The 18524-nt window shown below is 35.1% G+C and overlaps 2 protein-coding genes across 3 annotated transcripts in view; both read right to left on the bottom strand.

The window, feature by feature from the left end:
• LOC145686528 (TNF receptor-associated factor 4-like) overlaps positions 1–18524 on the bottom strand; it is a 576903-nt gene that overhangs the window by 337818 nt on the left and 220561 nt on the right. The gene's annotated exons all lie outside the window — the stretch shown is intronic.
• Positions 2977–17111, bottom strand: LOC145686525 (TNF receptor-associated factor 4-like). 2 transcript variants are annotated; one of them, XM_081759917.1, is made up of 2 exons: positions 15782–17111; positions 2977–4602 (listed from the first exon to the last, which is right to left on the bottom strand). In XM_081759917.1, the coding sequence occupies exons 1-2, from the start codon at positions 16938–16940 to the stop codon at positions 4589–4591; spliced, it is 1173 nt and encodes a 390-aa protein (XP_081616043.1). In that variant the 5' UTR covers positions 16941–17111; the 3' UTR covers positions 2977–4588. The 2 variants fall into 2 exon arrangements, with proteins under 2 accessions (XP_081616043.1, XP_081616041.1); XM_081759915.1 differs by lacking the exon at positions 2977–4602 and adding an exon at positions 4917–8970.

Raw genomic sequence — 18524 nt, forward strand, 5'->3', positions numbered from 1 at the left:
AAACAACCGAGCATGCATAGCAGTCTCTACTACTTTTGTTTCTCCTGATAATCGGACTTTACTTAAAAAATAGTCCTCATATAAGACGCACCTCAAAATTTTACTTTTTTAAAAAAAAAAACAAAAGGAAAACACAAAATTAAATGTTTATTCGATGAAAATTCTTTAAGAATACAGTATTTAACAAAATACTGTAACATTTTGAACAGTTCACTGACCTTACAAAAACATGTAAAATTTTAATCATGCCATCTGAATCTTCTTCCCCATTCACGTTGTCGACGTGATTATTTTCTCTTACATCACTGTCGTCTTATTTATACAAGAAAATGACTCTCGTCTTCATCATTGGCATTATCGATACTAAAGAAAATATTTTATTATAGTTTATTCGTTAACCTTTGACCAGGATGCCTTAAATCTTCTCGCACATCTGTGTAATTTTAAGCCCTTTGAAAGTATCCTTCGGCGTCAGCTCATCAACACTAGCGTACATCGTTCATTTATTCTACTTAAAAAAAAAAAAAAAAAAAAAAAATTACACATTCCATTTAAGACCTCAGTTTGTAGAGGTGAAACTATGCGTCTTCTACACTCGAAAACACGGTACATCATAAAAAGATTTCTCTGAACAGCATATTTTAGATGCTACGAGTACTGACCAGTTTAATTGGACCTCCTTTAAAACTTTATAAGCCGCATTCGGCTTGTTTTCGTGAGTAAACTCATACCCCATGCCAAAAGCCCTAGCCTCAGCAGTTCTCATGATCACTGAGGAAAACTACATGGTATTAAGAGCGCGGCGCTCATTCAGCGTGGTGAGAACAATTCAGGAGCCACATGAAAGAGAGAGTGGATTATGGCAAGGAAAAACTAACAGCGGGGTTGGCTACCAATTGGATACCAGAGTTGGCAAAAACCAGGGTTTTTATTGAAAAAAAAAGGGTTTTTATTGAAAAAACCAAAACAAGTTTTTTTTGGGGGGGGGTTAAATAATTTGCTCTATGTATTTATATTACATATGGACAGAAATATGTTTCCTTCACCTTGGTGTTACTATGCAACAACAGGGTTATGCTGGAAGGGGTCACATAAGTTTAAAGCGGAATCAAAACCGCTTCTCGGCTTACATCCAAGAGAAATTGTTCTCCATTTGGACTCGAAACCGGGACTAATTGGCCACAAATGCGAGGAGTCTGCCGACTCACTCACGAAGGACTCCTGATAAAAATACGTTGTACTGATCTTTACGTACTTGTTAATATAATTGTTAAGAGTCATTTTAGAAGGACAAAAAGTTACACAAGTGAAAACACTATACAGAATTATAGATAAATCGGGAAACTCCCGCCTTGGCCTTTGGAAAATCCTGTTATTACTTTAAATGCAAAGCATCCCGTTATTGCTTTGCATGTAAAATTTTAACGTCAACGTATCATAATCAGTATGCTAAAACTGAGGTATTAAATTACAAATTTAGTATGTAGATATCGTTCAATAAAATTAAAACAAATCCAATCCAAGCTAATGTTGGAAACTACGTAGGCAGCCGATAAATTTTGCCCATTTCTATCAATATATTTAAGCAACCTTGGCTTCTTTATAACAGGCATTCAGGCAAGCAGAAATATACAATTTGGTTTCGTTTCGTATGTTTATGCTTAACCTCCTGACGTAATATCGAGGTTGTCAAGAAGACTTGCGTAAAGTGACATCCGAACCGCTATCGATTTACACTTGAAAGCGACCGAGAATTGAACATGGGACGCCTTGATTAAAATGTGAAAAGGAGATAAAACTAGTGGAGATGGTCTGATATGTGGAAACGTCACCAGGAAGTTCATACGATTTAAAGCATTTTTCGTCCCTTTTTCTTCTTCTTTCTTTTTTCGGTTTAAACCAGCCAACCCTGTTGGATACTATTAAAAAAATCTCATGATGCAACAATTCTTAGGGATATGGACCTATCAGCTGCTTGTGGCACTCACCTTTGGGCTAATGGGTGTGTCACTACTACTAATTTTTTTAAAGCACTCCCCGATTGATCTCACGACGGAGTTGACACCGCAATCCCAACGCACTCTAATGAATACAAACGGACTCTCATATTTCCTCTGATCAAATCCGGCACTGTATGCCTTGCTGATATCAGGAAAAACTGTATTTCAGTGTGTGGTTAAGGCGCTGGAGAATTGAATACCATACATTCCTTAATATTCGATCACCATCCGGTTGACTAAGATTTTCAGAGTTTGAGAGAAAATCTGAAATGAAATTAAGTTTTACGTCCCACGTTTATGCCGGTTAGGCTAAAGGAGACGGTGATGATGAGAGATGAGTGAAATGGTGGAATGAAGAAAGTGGGAGGAAACGGGAAAACCCACGAACACGGTGTTTGTCCACCACAGTCCACACGGGGCGAGCTGGGATCGAACCAGGGACTCCAAGCACCGGAAGTGAACGCCCTACCACTGAGCCACCGCATCCCCCGAGTTTGAGAGAGAGTTCAGATTAGAATTATCTCCGAAATATTGTAACCCGAATTACACTACTACCAGCGGACATGCATTCAAGGGCAATGAATATGGATTATCAGACTCGAACAGAAGTGCGCCATAGCCCGTGCGTAATTAGATACTATGGCTGAAGACCTCACCACACCGGCCACAACGATGTCTGCAAAGGGCATGCTGCTTACATAAATCGTGACGTTTTTGTAATCCATTATCATTATGAGAGACAGAGTTCCCACTGCAGTTCAATCTGCCGAGTTCCCCTTTTGAACACACTGATCATGAGTATCTTCTGTGCTTAAATGCGTTTCGACCAGTATATAAGAATGTGCCACGAGGGCATAGTGTTTTCACTAAGTACTCTTGGAGAAAAACGAGGCTTTCTTACCTTCACTCCCTCTGAATTTGTCCTTATACAAATACCAAAGAACAATTGATTTGGGACTATTGACATAAATCTTACGAAACAAAGATATTTTATAAGCTGATTATAACGTATTTATTAAACATGTATGAAATAATACAAGAAAAACATTTATTCTCAATTACTATATAGTTGCATATAATATCCATTTGGAGAAGCAGATGTACAATCATTGAAGGAACCAAAGAAAATAAATCTGATCTTTTTAGAAATGAATCTTCGCTACCCTTTGTTATGTATTACAGAATTGTTCCTATCACAACTGACGGGTCTGGAGCCAGATTGAGCTATTTTGCCTGGAGGAATATCTGATATTCGAAAATTTCATATCAGTATAAAACCAGTAAATGTTCTTAGTTGTAAAGTTAAGGCTAGATACTTATGTAGGTAGTTACATTTGCACTAATGAAGAGTAAATATTAAACTCTTTAACACAATGTTTTATATATTTTACCCAATAGCTGCTACATTTTTTATCCTATTACATTTTCTTAAATATAACCTTGGAAGTTCTCTAAAATGTCAACTTACAGTCTTAGTGAAACAGTTAAAATTTCCTTACACATACAAATAAACTCATGCTTCTCTGACAAGAAGTATACCCATGTTACTTCTTGTGATGCAGAAAAATTATTCTTCCAAACACAAAAGACCTTTGATTAATTTCCACACCTGACCATTACCTTGTCACACATTAACTATATCTTTAATAATAAATATTGTAACGCAAACGTTTTCTAGAAACATCGTATTGAGCAACCAAATTATTTATCATTCAAGTCAGTTGGTAATTTTGAAGAGAAATATTTCAGTTTGCATGCAGTAAAATGTTAGTATAAAGTTCTGTATAAAGTTTTCTAATCACAGTTGTCACGTAATAAACTGTGGTAGTACTAATATTAACTCATGTGGAAGTACATATTTTATCAATATTTGTTAATTATTTATATTTGAAGATTAATACTACATAAAAGTCCAGACTATATGACATTTCAGTAAGTTGACAAGACAAATAACTAGATATATCAATTTTGGAAATAGACATAAATATCTCACTCTGACTTTTACTTACTTTCAGTTGTTATTTGTAAAACAATATGAATTACACAATTTTTCTGACAAGTATTAAGAAGCTGTTTTATTTTAACGTAACGACATTCTATTGGTTCTAACTAGAAGGAACGAAATCAATACTGTTCGTCCACTTCTCGAGAACTCTGAGAAGTGTTGGTCACATTCTAACTCACTGCTTTTTATATTTTGTTACTGTTACAAGAATAATTAAGCAATAGTAAATATTTATGATTTTATAACCTTTATCTATATTCATACAAATTTATAATCTTCTAAGATTCGTCTGTATTAATAAAGATTTATATCATCCTCAAGCATATGAATACGTAACTACAGAGGTTTTCTTTTCTAAACTGTCTGTATTAATACAGATTTATCATACATAATTAAATGCAATAAGTTGCATGAAAGATTGTAAGTTCAATGTAATCAAATAAGTGTTTTCACGTTAACAGTTCACCACACACATGAATATCAACATTACACGTGTTTGAAATATAGTTTCATATCCTATTTAAAATATTGACTTGTTTAAGTTAATTGAATATTCACAAAATTTTTGAAAACTTACGCGCGATTATGTAGTAAAATCTGAAAAAGATTTACACAATTATTAGCTAAAATTTCTAAAAACTAACATACGTTGTACATTTGTAGATTTGTTCGAAAGTCCTAATTGGCACAAAACTGGGAATTTCCCTATTACGATTACCAGAACGCAATTTTGAGTTCATTCATAATCCACAGCCCGTAAGAAAAAAGGATATTAAACAAAAAGATTATAGTTTCTGATGTATTTTCCTATTAGGGCTTTTGATCAGCACAACGTATATTGATTTTAGCAAACTTCACTTTATTTTTTTCTTTTGTTTTTTTTAATTCATTTACCTAAAATCACAATAGTCTTTTTCTTTTACCATCAGTACCAGAAAGCCTTACAGTTTCTAAGCTCTGCGCTTATTGCAAGTTTTGATGAAACCAAGAACTACATGTATTAATTGAAGGAATTCTACATAAATGTGATATTAAAAAGCCTTTACACACAGATCATAAATAGCATCACAAAGTTTGGTCTCGGAACATAACCAGATTAAGTGCTACATTTTAAGTTTCCAGCACCATTATAAACCTGGAACTTTTAATTCAATTATACATTACCTGTACTTTTTAATAAAATGATCCGTCAGTTTACTAGAAATCTGATTTATATATTGTTTCTCACAGTTTTCACAAGCTATCCAGAATTATTTGGTATTCTCAAACAGAAGAGGTCCCTAAAGTAATGTACTGATAAAATCTACGATACACAGAAGAAGAAATTCAGAACTTTAAGAGAAGCATGAAATCTTGTTAGATCTGAAGATGAAATTCAATCCTATTCTATCATCCAAAAATTTGAGAATTTCAGAAGACGAAAGGGTTGCATGGATCAAAATGTGGCAAAGCTCGATATATCTGGGTAAATCAATAAAAGACATAAACCTACTACAGTATTGCAATTGCATAATTACTTAGAAAAGTGTCACAGAAAGAATGAAACATAGGAATACTAGATAAATAGCGTTTGATAAACCACTGATCAAGCTGAAAGACTAACCCCAGACAGCAGACAATACCACAAGTACACAGGATGTGTCCTAGTGAGCCCAGCCCAGCCAAAAAAAAACCATCTGAAAAAAAAAAACACCTGAGTTTTTTCTTAGTATATTGTTGGTACAACCATACTGTTTTTTTTTTAAATTTTATTTATTATTTATTTATTTATTTATTATTATTATTATTATTTACGATTTTGGACTTTATTTGCAGTATTAGACACTCTCTCATATTAAAATATATTACGTAAGTGGTCTTAGTATTTAATAAATATTAAGATTATTCTGAGACTATCGTGAAATTCTGAATATACGGAGTGAATGAATTCTCACCTTGTTTTGAGATGATTAAAGAACAAAGTAATACATTAATTATGCATATATTTCAAATGACAAACCCAATATTACATTTGAAATGACCTGTGAAACAAAATGGAACATCATTGTTTCAAGAACAAAGCGGCCTAGAAAATAGGAATTATTGATCTGAATCATCATTCTTGGCACAATGTTTCTTTACATGTATTTATAATGGTGTGGTGAAGAAACGGAGATATGCGATGGAGAAGACTCGAAATTCGAGCTTCGCTCCACGCGAAAACGATCTGATTACTTACATTTTTCTTGCAAGGTTAATTCTTGAACCTTGTCAAATTTACCTGTGTATTTATTTTTGCGCATAGGATGACATTGTAATGTTATTACAATCACTCTAGTGGACGTTATAACATTGTAATGTTATTAGAATCACACTAGTGGACATTATAATGTAATTACATGACAAGTGGGATATGAAGTAGCAACATTCAAATAATACGATATATAAATATTCACCAGCGGCGAGAAACAAAGTAGACACGCGATTAAGGCTGCTTAAAATTTAAATTGAACAGTATCGAGCAAAAACTTTACGTGATTTTGAACATTCTTGGTACATGAATAGACCTTTACCCTGGGAAAGTACATACGTGTATGATTTTTTTTTTTCTTCATGACTTCTTTTACTTTAACGTTCCATGGTTATGACCTTCATGCTCACGTAGACTGATTCGTGAAAGTCAAACCTGGGACTGCGTGCACACAAAGCATACGTGCTAGCCATTAGACCAGTGGGGAGGGCATGCATATACTTATGTTAGTGTGGGAACCAAAAGGGCTATCGTCAAAATGACAAGCAAGATTTGCTTTTATCACATGTTCGAAGTTTTTCCTGCAAGAAATTTATAACAAATAACGATCGGATTAATGTCGCGAAGTAAGAAAGAAAAATTACCACAGCTCTGGCCCACTCCCTGGTGGTCAAAAATCAGTAACAGAATGAATCTGTGAATCCATAACTAAGATCCAATAGGGAAGAGAGGGCATGGACCTGTTACCAGGTACTGAATTTGGATCTTCGCGCCCAAGTTGCATTTGCAAACTACATTGCCACACGGGAGTTCAAATATAATTTATACGATCCAATTTGATAACCAAGTAATAAGTAATTATTACTTACGCTAGACGCGTTTCACTATATTACCAGACGGAAACTAGTTTACTGCTTTTATTGTTCCTGAACAGTTTGGTCTTCTCGGTTCATGCCCATTTGGCCTAGCAGTTTCACATTTTGACTTAACTACGAATTTATCTCATTATCTTAATCTTATCTGTAGGTGGAACGGGTATTCCTGTTCTGCCTACGTTCACTCGACGAAGGACATTTATATCATCTGAGGGAATTTTCTTACAAAGATTAATTAAGAATATTCATTTCTCACAAGCTTTGACCTAATCAAGTACCACTAGCACTTTCAAAACTGCATCACTTAAAAAATACTGTAGCTTTTTTCAAAGTAGTTCTCGTTATTAGCAATCAACTCTTCGTAGGTAAGTAATACTAACTAGTCCTACATTGTGGTTAACTGATATGAAATTTTATCTTTCGTCATAAGATTTTGATTCCACATGAATATATGTATTCACGTTTCATAGTTTCGTACGGTATGTTGGGTTAGGAGTTGAAGTGGAATTATCCATTGCGCAACAGTTCGTAACATAATTCAGTATTAAAGAGTTAATATTACAGCCCTCAAGCATGTAGATGATACACAAATATAAGTCGGATCAATTAAACTTGACCAATGTGATTTGGCGCAAATTGAAAATGCACAATTATGAGCACACGATTTGTAATATATTAAACAGATCTGAGCCAAGCAGTACGAAATAGTACGATTGGGACCAGCTGAGCATTGCCTATCACTACAAGAACGTGCCCTCTTTAATACAAGATGCTAAAGAATGAATTTGTTTATTATTTATACTACAAAACCGCAATTTACTCATAAAATTACGCGAATATCCGTTTAATGCAGCTACGTTTCGTCAGTTTGATACTGTTCTTGGAATTTTGTACTCATAGTTGCCGACAATGTCTATGGCATATCACATGGAAACCTCTCCTTAGAGTCAACACCACCGAAACATACCAGGTTTCATAAAATTTCGGTAATTTGTAGGAGGGATATGTTTAAATGATCTATATATATTTAGTAATTTGTTCACCCTCTTGTCCTTACTTGAGATCAACCCTAAGCAATGTTGAGATTAGGAAGGTTCAAAGAACAAGCATGTTGCTTCAGATTCGCATATTTTGTCACTAAAGTCTCTGAAAAATTACTTAGTTATCACATGATGTATATTTGGAAACATAAAAGTTAAGGCTAACTTATCCCTTATCCTTGACTGATTTCTACTCCGACCTATAGGCGTTATTTACTAGAAAAATTTCTCATTAGATTTCATTAAAATCGTGAATTGTACGCTATAATGTAGAACAGGCTAAAAGACAGCTACATAAGTGCATGTTCAATTGGCTGCTAGAAACTCATTAAAGCTAGTTCAATAATTTTACGTGTTTTAAAGACAAATACTAACGAGTAATATTGAGAAACAAAAGGTACAATTAAACTGCCGGTACTCGGATGATTAGCGCACGTGACTTTAGTGCATACAACAGGTGCCAGTCACAATTCACAACAAAACAGAAATTGGTTTAAAGGAGTAAGAAAATTATATTATGCTTAAATTAATTAAAAAAAAAAAAAACAGCGCGAAAACCTACGTATATCCTCAATATTGAAAATACAAAGAGTAAGTTTTATATACATTCTATGTATGGACTAATACTTCAAACAAACAAACAAACAAACAAACAAAAAAAAAAAGAAACAAACTATTTTTAACTTTTAGGTTTATTATTCTTCTGTATAAGCATATTATTCGAAAATCCTGCACATGAGTGTACAGTTCTCACGTTTGGGTAGATGGTTCGGACATATTGGACCACTATTTACCATGTATGCATTCTTGCTAAAGAAGCCTAGAAGATAAAGTCGTTTTCAATGTAACTTAACCTTATTATCAAACCACAGCCAAATACGTCTGCTATCACAGATAGCTGCTGTTTTATTAAAAGTAAATAAAACGCAATTTAAGCAAAAAAAAAAAGTTTGTCATAAAAAGCTTAATAAATACACTACTAATTTCACTTAAAAAAAAAAAAAAATACAGCACAACTACACAAAATACACTACCCAAAACTACTTATAGGTTTTACTATCGACTGTGAAAATTAAAATAGCTATGTTCAAATGCTTATTTAAACATCTAAAAAGGTGAATTTAAATTCAAGTGGGCGAGATTCAGTTTACAGTTTCGTCAATGTGTGTTCTCTCTGATCATCTTCGGATTACTCATGAATCTTCAAAAATTTTGTAGAATAGTTAAAAAAAGAATAAACTGTTTAATGAATATTGTTGCAGCCGGAGGTAAACGTTACACAAATTGAAATTACCACAATTATGAATTCCATAAATTTCTTAATAAAAGATTTTTACTAGTACTATTTGGTCTAGGAATTAATTTGTGCGGGTGGACAAGAGATGGCGCAACGAACGGAGCGTCCCACAGTTCCGTGTATCCACACATGTGTTGCAAACCCCTGTCATCGCGTATCGTTCGTAGTATAGGGCAGTGGATTAAAACGTCAACGACACCAGTTTGTAGTTAAGTGAACATGGCGCAATTTGTGCCTGATAAAGTGTTTTTGCGGGGTGTCCTGCTGCATTACTTTAACATGCAGAAAAGTGCGACTGAAAGTCATCGTATTTTGGTGGAAGTGAATGGTGACCATGCTCTAGCTGAGCGAACGTGTCAGAAGTGGTTTGCACGGTTTAGAAGTGATGATTTCGGCTTGGCAGACCAAGAGCGAGCTGGACAGCCAAAAAAATTTCAAGACGAAGAATTGACAGCATTGCTCGAGCAGGATTCGTGTCAAACGCAGGAACAACTTGCAGCAGCATTAGGCGTTGATCAAACAACAGTCTCCAAACGCTTGAAAGCCATGGGAATGATTCAAAAGATGTCACATTGGGTTCCACATGAATTGAAAGACAGAGACGTTGAAAGACGAAAAACCATTTGCGAATTGCTGCTTCAACGACAGAGCAGAAAGGGGTTTCTGCATCGAATTATTACGGGTGATGAGAAGTGGATCCATTACGAGAACCCTAAACGAAAAAAGGCCTGTGTGAAACCAGGTGAACCAGGTCCATCACAACCAAAACGAGATATTCACTGTGCAAAGGTTATGCTGTGCATATGGTGGGATATGAAAGGTGTGGTGTACTATGAGCTGCTGCAACCGGGTGAAACTATGAATGGAGAACGTTATCGACGACAATTAATGCGTTTGAAGCAAGCTCTGGCCAGAACACGACCAGAATGGGAGAACAGATATGATAAACTTATTGTTCAACATGATAACGCTCGCCCACATGTCGCAAAACCGGTCAAAACCTATTTAGAAAATGTCGGATGGGAAGTTTTACCCCACCCGCCGTATTCACCAGACGTTGCTCCTTCGTACTACTACTTGTTCGATTGCATGAACAACGATTTGATTGGACAGCGGTTTACTTCTTCAGAAGATATCGAAACATGGGTCTCTGACTGGATCGCTTCCAAGGATGAGGACTTCTTTCGCCACGGAATCCGTACATTGCCTGACAGATGGGCGAAAGTGGTGGCTAGCGATGGACAATATTTTTCTTAAGGTGTTTATGTATTTTGTGTTTGTACTACAGCTTCAATGTGTGCGTACCAACCGCACGAATTAATTCCTAGACCAAATACTACTAAATAATAATAATAATAATACGCTGCTGAACGTTTCACTTAAAAACTACACATGTAAAATTTTGATGATGAAAAATTGAAAGTATGAACTAATTAAATTATTAATCATACAGCTGATTAAAAGGAGTTAAATACCGTACTAGAACTGAATTCAAACTACAATATTTAAACTACTTTCTAGAAATTCCCGAAATACTATTATACGAATAAAAAACCTCGAGGACTAACGCCTCGTTTAAGATATCAGTTTATATACAACAAAAGCGTACATAATTCAAAGAAAAAGACCATTTACTGCGACATTTGAGTTTAAAGTCACTTTCTTCTTCTAAAGCCAACTTAAAGATGATGTACATTTTTGAATGTAAAATACTCTCATATATTCTATCAATATTTGACTATCATTCAACGTCAATAATAATTGATTTATAACGCATTCGCATTGAGTCTTTCAATTCGACCAGGATCGTTCACTTATTATACTAATTATATATAGAGTGACTGCAGTCCTGACCAATAGGAACTGTCCCGTTTTGAGGGCACAGAGCATTGTCTCTGTACTTTTTAGAGAATATTTAGGCACTTTTTTTTTTGGCCACTACAAACACCATAACTAACCTCTTTAATGCAAACTATCCTCAATAGTTACTACGGAGGTGTTCTTTATCTGTCGGATAGGTGGGCCTTACCGAGCATAGATATAGAAGACTGCGTTTCTAGCCGCATTTTCCGAGGACGTAGAAACCTTTTTATTAGGCGCATCTGTATAAGCTATCTCAGATTCAGCGTCGTCATCGTAGCTCCATTAACGGGATTAAATTTATTGTAATATATGTTCATTATATAATACTGCTTTATCGCTTTTTCAATTACACAAACACTTGTTTTGTTTCACATTTCCACTTTGTATTGCTGTTTATTTTATTTATTTATTATTTTTAGATGTCGCAATTTTAGCTGTCGAGATTACGGTTACATACAAAAACATACTGTTGCATATTAGAGTGCGATGAACTTTTTTTTTTCTTTCTTTCTTTTTTAAGCGTCCGCTATTTCATCAGAGGAGAACGATATGAGATGAATCGAGAACAAGACTACACTGTAATTGGATGCCACCTCATGCCTTCCCTAAACACACACACCAATAGGTGGACTCAGTTGTTCGATTGTTGTAAAGAAGCTAGCTTAATCGAAGCGCCCATCAAATGTAATTCGACCATGATCTTGAAATTTCAGTGAACCCAGTCCAGAAATCCTAATCTATGCCCTTCACAAACGCCATGATTCACACGTTCAGCAAGATCATCTGTCGCGACAGTTTTTCCCCTTTGACCGCCCTCGTCGTGTATATCGATAGGTCCTTTTGTAAATTATTTTGGAGTAACACACAATCATAGTCAACGTCTTGCGAATAAAATCAGAAAAATAAACACACTGCTGAACAAGACTGCACTTATTTAATATAAAAACACATTTACACGTGACGTTTCGATCTTCTAGCCAAGATCCTCATCGGACGTACACTCTTCAGAAACAATTTGATAAGAGTGTACATGGCTAGAAGATCGAAACGTCACGTGTAAATGTGTTTTTATATTAAATAAGTGCAGTCTTGTTCAGCAGTGTGTTTATTTTTCTTATTTTGGAGCAGTTTTACACATAGCCATCACTTATATAACATTCTCGCAGTAATCCTTACGCATTCGATGATGAATCGTGGCTATATTGTACTTCCACCTGAAGGAATCGAATGACATCATAGCTCATATTTGACTCGATTGTCCTCGATATATTTTCCAACTAGATATTCCACAATGATTGAACGCAAGAAATTGTCTATCGGGTGGAGAAGGGAAAGCGACTTCCAATGAACACTTTTTTCTATCCCGACTCGTCGTCTCATGTGGTTCTCCTCTGGTACTTAGCGGAGGTTGAAAAGAAAAGAGCCTTCGTAACTTTCTGACAACAATGTATGTAATAATTACATTTTTGAAAGAAAGCAAATAACTTTAATTTTCTCAATGGTTCCGATAAAATGAAAACATGATTATCGCAACGTGGTATTTTCAACACAATCTAAATATAAGCTAATTTGAAATAAATGGTAGTACTACTATAAGAACAAGACAATCTTAGCTTAAATTATTTTAAACCTAAAAGGCTTTATACATAAGGAATTATGTAAGGTTTATTATATTTAGTCTTTATATTACAAACTAGCAAAGCAAATATATATTGTTTCATCAAGCCACAAGTAGCATTATTTTGTGTTAACTACTGTATGGCCGGACCAATTTTAGAGAATTTACTAGAAGAATTGGAGAATTTAATTTGGTTTGTGAGGAAGAGTGAGGGGAATAGTTGACGTGAAGAAAATACTTGTTGTTCTTAGCTGTTTTGATGATAATGACTATATAAGGAGGCAGAAGGGACTATTTGGCAGAGAAGTACACTCCTTATGATTTATGGGAAAAGCAGTGTGGATATGGTACGTAAATGTCAAGACATATCGTGTTTGAGTTTTATCGAGTTATACCAGGGTGTCTGCTGAGGTTCAATTTCAAAATTTCAGTATATTTCCAGTATATTCAGTATAACTCTCAGCAAAATTCCAGTAACAATACAATGATTTTTTTTTAAAGTTCTTTAGGAATAATCACACTCTTGATTATTTCAGGTTTGTAATTGTTTTACCATCAAAAGAATATTTTATTTTTAATAAATTTAGTTAGCCTTGATTTCTTTGAAACACATATGATTAGGTATATGTGGCTGTTAATGAAAGTGCTGAAATCTTTACACAAGCAATGTGCCACATCCATACCAAGCATTAAAACTGGCCCTCAGTTTCCCATCATTGGACATACTTTTACTGACCTTACTGACTAGTTTGCAGCCTGTATACTCTACTTGAAGCATTGCATATAATATAATGCATCCATCGTTATTATACGTGGGGTATTGAAAAAACGCGGAAACTGAAAACAGTATTAGTAGAAAGGGGGAAGTTACTGACTATCTGCAACCCCAAGAGAGATGGCGTCACCTCTTAACGCCGGATCATTAGGAAAAATTACAATTTATTATTTCAGTAACTGTACTGTATTAATAAGTATTGTTGTTCTATAAAATCACTTTTCTCATGATCTGCTCGATTTCACTACTTTGACTGACAACCTTAATTCATAACTTTCATGGACCGTATACATCCTGCTCGGAGGGCTCATACAGTGAGCCAAGAGCATTATTTGTAATATATAAATGTATTAACAAATAAAACACAGTTCTGACCAGAGCAGAATGAAATATATTAAAAACTATACTTACAATGTGTTACAGTTTCTCATCAGACACCAACACTCTTGTGGTGTCTGATGAAGAGGACGTTAGGTCCTTGAAACTGTAACACATTGTAAGTATAGTTTTTAATATATTTCATTCTGCTCTGGTCAGAACTGTGTTTTATTTGTTAAGTTACTTATCCAGAGCTATGGAGTTTGTTCATAAATGTATTATTAAGTTATAATTTGTATAAATAATTGTGTATTATTCTATCCTAGTTATAATGCAAAATATAAGATTGCTATTACCCTGGACTTTTGAAGTTCAAAAATACAAAGTAGATTATAAAGAATAATAGTATTGGTATATTTCATAATTTTTCCAGTATGTGGATCAAAATTCCAGCATATTTTCAGTATCAAAATTAAGTTCCAGTATAATTTCAGTTTTTCACGTACTTCCAGTACCAGTAGACACCCTGTATACTACTAAACAGCCGAACAGTTCATAGTGTCGGAACAAATTGAAATACAGAAAAGATGAGAAACCTCTAACCTAATTTAGTATATTTTGGTACCTTTTTCGATGGCATTTATTATCTCCCTAGAAGCTGTGCATCGCATAAGCTGTGCAGTTTATGATACATAAAGTCAGTAGCGTAGCCAGGATGTGTGTTTGGGGGAGGGGGGGCAGTGCTGGAGGAAGAAACTAAACAATATTCCGCATTACTCGAGCAGACGATTCTATCAAATCAAGACATTTCTTATATTTTCAGGTTAGGTTATAGCTTTGTATTTCTTTTAGCATAGCATGCACTAAATGAGCAGCTCCATTACTACTTGCAGATCGACTTCAGGGCTCTCTATAAATACCGTGTGGATGCACGGTATAAAAACTACAGTGCATAAAACACGAACCAACTTGAACTAGGTGGCCACTAAAAAATACGAATGCTGACTAACCGAGTCTGGGCAAGAACGCAGTAGGGAGACCCGACGGGATGCGTACGTAGGGAGCAAGCGCGTAAGCGACGGAATGTATACGCATAGTGGAAGAGAACACATATATAATACCCTCAATATCACTCAAAATGCATTTCAATATGCTGTGCACTGGCAGTAATTACTTACATTGATACTCTCATTCCTTCATAAAAGATGTCTCACGTCGTATTTTTACCTATAAAATTTCTACTTGCTAGAACCGTATGCTCGAGTGAACTCTACCCTTTCTAATCGATTTTAGTGTGGACCGGCAATACAGCAGTAATGCCATTATTTTACCCACGTCCTAATCTGGTTTACATGCTTGCTAATTCACTGTCACTTCCAAAAATATTTCATCATTATCAGAAATATAATTTCCATTTTTTAACATCTCATGAGAGATGAATTCTGGAAAGCCACACCCAAGATTAGTTTCACCTCTCAAAGGTTTTTGAAAAGTAGAACTTTCGTCACCTACGAAAACCCGAACCACATTCTTACGTTTCCGCTTTAAGTTAATTAATTTGATGATTATTTTCTTCTTGAAGGGCCATTCGAGAAGAGAATCATATTCTCCAGAAGTGATTGTAACATATACAGATACAGTATTCCTGTATTTTGTACCATCGCTAGATTCACTACCATTTACGTATAGACTCGCATGCAATTTATACCCATATTGAGATTCGTAAAATTCATCACTCCAAAGGCACTCGCCAAACTTACATGATATTAATTTCTCAGAAATATCAGAAATTCTCCACAAAAGTTTCCCACACCTCATTCCTCTTGCTTTGCCTAGCTGGACTTCCGCTGCCTTCAATTGGTTTTGTAACTTATTGATTGCAGTCTCTTTCGCTCTTAGTTGAACTTCCAATGTCTTTAACTTTTCTTCTAATCTTAGTCCCCTTAACTTGTTTACTTCAATTTCCATTGTGTTTAACTTTTCTTCTAACTTCTCGATTGCACTCTCTTTCGTATGAAGTTCCTCTATAACATCTTTCATAAGTTCTGCATGACAAATATTGTTTTCTTGCATATGGCTACGTAACGCGATAGGAAATCCCTCAAAATTACAACCTACACTGTTAAAGCTACACTTAGCAAAGAGCTTCTCACATGCTTCATCCAAATGTATGTCTAAATTTTTCCTCTCAACTCCTACCCCACATTTGTTTGGACAATCAATACGGAATTCTATGCACTTTGAGTGATGGTCTTCCAACGCCGTGGCTTCCAGTTCTTCACTACAATATTCACAAACAACTATTCTATTAGGACATTCCTCGAATAGGTGATGTTTGATTTTGTTTCGCGGCATTTCTTTTCCACATTTGTTCTCACAATAAATAGGTATCAAATCACACACCATAAAATGATCCTGGAGAACATCTGCCACAACATCACACAAACAATACTCACACTTCACAATCCTTTTCTTACAGAAGTTTTCCATGTGGTAACACAAAGCGAACTTTTGAACCACCACATTACATTGCTCACAAGGGACTGAAGAAAGCTCACAGCTTTGGAGATGGATTTCTAGCTCTTCCTGTGACATCTTGTTTCCACAATACGAACATTCTGAATATGTCGGAGAGTGTTTCTTTTCATGTTCAGACATCATGCAACGTTGTATTTTTGAAGAGCATACAATACATTCAACAAGTTCTATTTTACATTGTGCGATATGTATATTGCATTGGTCCTCAGCATCAAATTCCCGTAAACAGAAATCACATTTGTACTTTTCTCCTATACATGGATAACTAACAGTCACCTGCGCTTGCTGAGATTCAACAGTGCATACACAAGTTAACTGGTTATGTTCTAATTCCCCTTCGATGTACTTTTGGCAAGTGACACATAGCTTATATGTCGGCATACTAACAAACTGTATGTCGAACTACAAATAAGATGGATTATTTGACTGTCTTTCTCAACAGCAGCGAATGATTCTTTTAAAAATACTCAATAACTAAAGAACACTTCGTATATTCTGCTCACTAAAGTGTGATAGATTTTCACTTTTCGCTAGACTCAAAGCTACCACGTTCCATCGTTGCCAGACTCACAGCTCGGAATTATACCGAAACCTAATCGAAATTATGCTAGATTCGGTCAAATTAGGCCGTTCCTTCATTGCTTCCGAATGCGATTGCGAATGCGAATTTCCCAGCACGTGTAAATAAATTGGAGTGCCTCGACTAGATCCGACCTGCGAAACGCGAAAACCGACGAAAAGATGCGAATGCGAACGATCACAACATGTTGGGATTGTTCGTCCGAATTCGTCCGAATGGAGAGTCGTCTGCAGAGAAATTGAGCGCTAAGTGAGAGAAGAAAGTTTGTTTTGCGTGAAAGCAGACGATGTTGCGAGGTGCAGAGATAAAATACAAATAAAAATGGAAATAGATGTTGATGCTTTAATATATTGTGTTTTTGATAAAGATCCATTGTGGATCCAAGCTCATCCAGATTACCAAAAACGACACAGCGTGAACAAATTATGGGCAGATGTAAGTAAAGAAGTTGGAGTGGAAGATATGTATAATTTTCTTTGTTTTCTCTTTAAAATATGAAGATGTAACTAATACACGAACCGCAACTTTTTATTCAATTTATATTTCTTCTTTGTTCCTCAAATAATGATTTTACGAATACTTGTAATTATTGACTAATATGTTTGAAATAGCAAAAATGGGTTTTTTACTCATGGAGAAAATTTTCTTAGAAAGTTGGTTGATTTTGCAATCTCTAATTTTATTTAGTTAATTTATTTTAAAGTGAAAATAGCGGTTGCCACAGAAGCATAATAATAATAATAGGAGAAGCATTCGTTCTATTTTGCACACAAAGGAAATTAACAGTTATTATTATTATTATTATTATTATTATTATTATTATTATTATTATTATTATTATTATTATTATTATTATTATTATTGCTCTGAAAGATATGAATTTTCAAGCAAAAATATTTCACATTGAAGGTTTGAAAGAGACATTGCAACTTGATTCGCATTCACAAAACTTCGGATGTAGTAGAAGCACATGAATTCGCAGTTCGCATTCGCATTCGCGTTCGCAATAGCATTCGGATGCAATGGAGGCGCGGCCTTATGCTAGATCCTCATAATTACTAATTCAGGAGTTTTAAAAGAAAGAAAAAAAAAACAAAGTTGAGATACGATAACGTAACTTAAAATACGCAGAGCACAAGAATGCGTGGATAGAACTCAATACTTCACGCACCAAAGCTTTAACTCAACTAAACTAAAGTCTTTCCAGCCTTAGAACAAAGTAGACGTAAACAAAGCGAAATGAATTACTCCGCGGCTCACACGTGCTTCGGCAGCGAGAGACGTGAACAGCAAGATCGCCTGCTTACTCACTGTCGTCGCATAATTTCCAGACTATGAGGCTACAGTTTGTTGGTAAATAATTAACTAGGGATGGTACCGAGACC

This window comes from Thermobia domestica, chromosome 5 (assembly GCF_964235325.1).
Source record: "Thermobia domestica chromosome 5, izTheDome1.hap1.1, whole genome shotgun sequence".
In the NCBI taxonomy this organism is placed as follows: Eukaryota; Metazoa; Arthropoda; class Insecta; order Zygentoma; family Lepismatidae; genus Thermobia; species Thermobia domestica.

Bases quoted from the DNA above. Each gene is read 5' to 3' on its own strand.
- LOC145686525 (XM_081759915.1), bottom strand. From the start codon at position 16,940: ATGCCGACATATAAGCTATGTGTCACTTGCCAAAAGTACATCGAAGGG. The intron at 8,971-15,781 runs GTAAGTTTGGCG...TTTATCTTCTAG, and splicing joins TTCTGAGAAATTAATATCAT to GCTTCTTTAGCAAGAATGCA.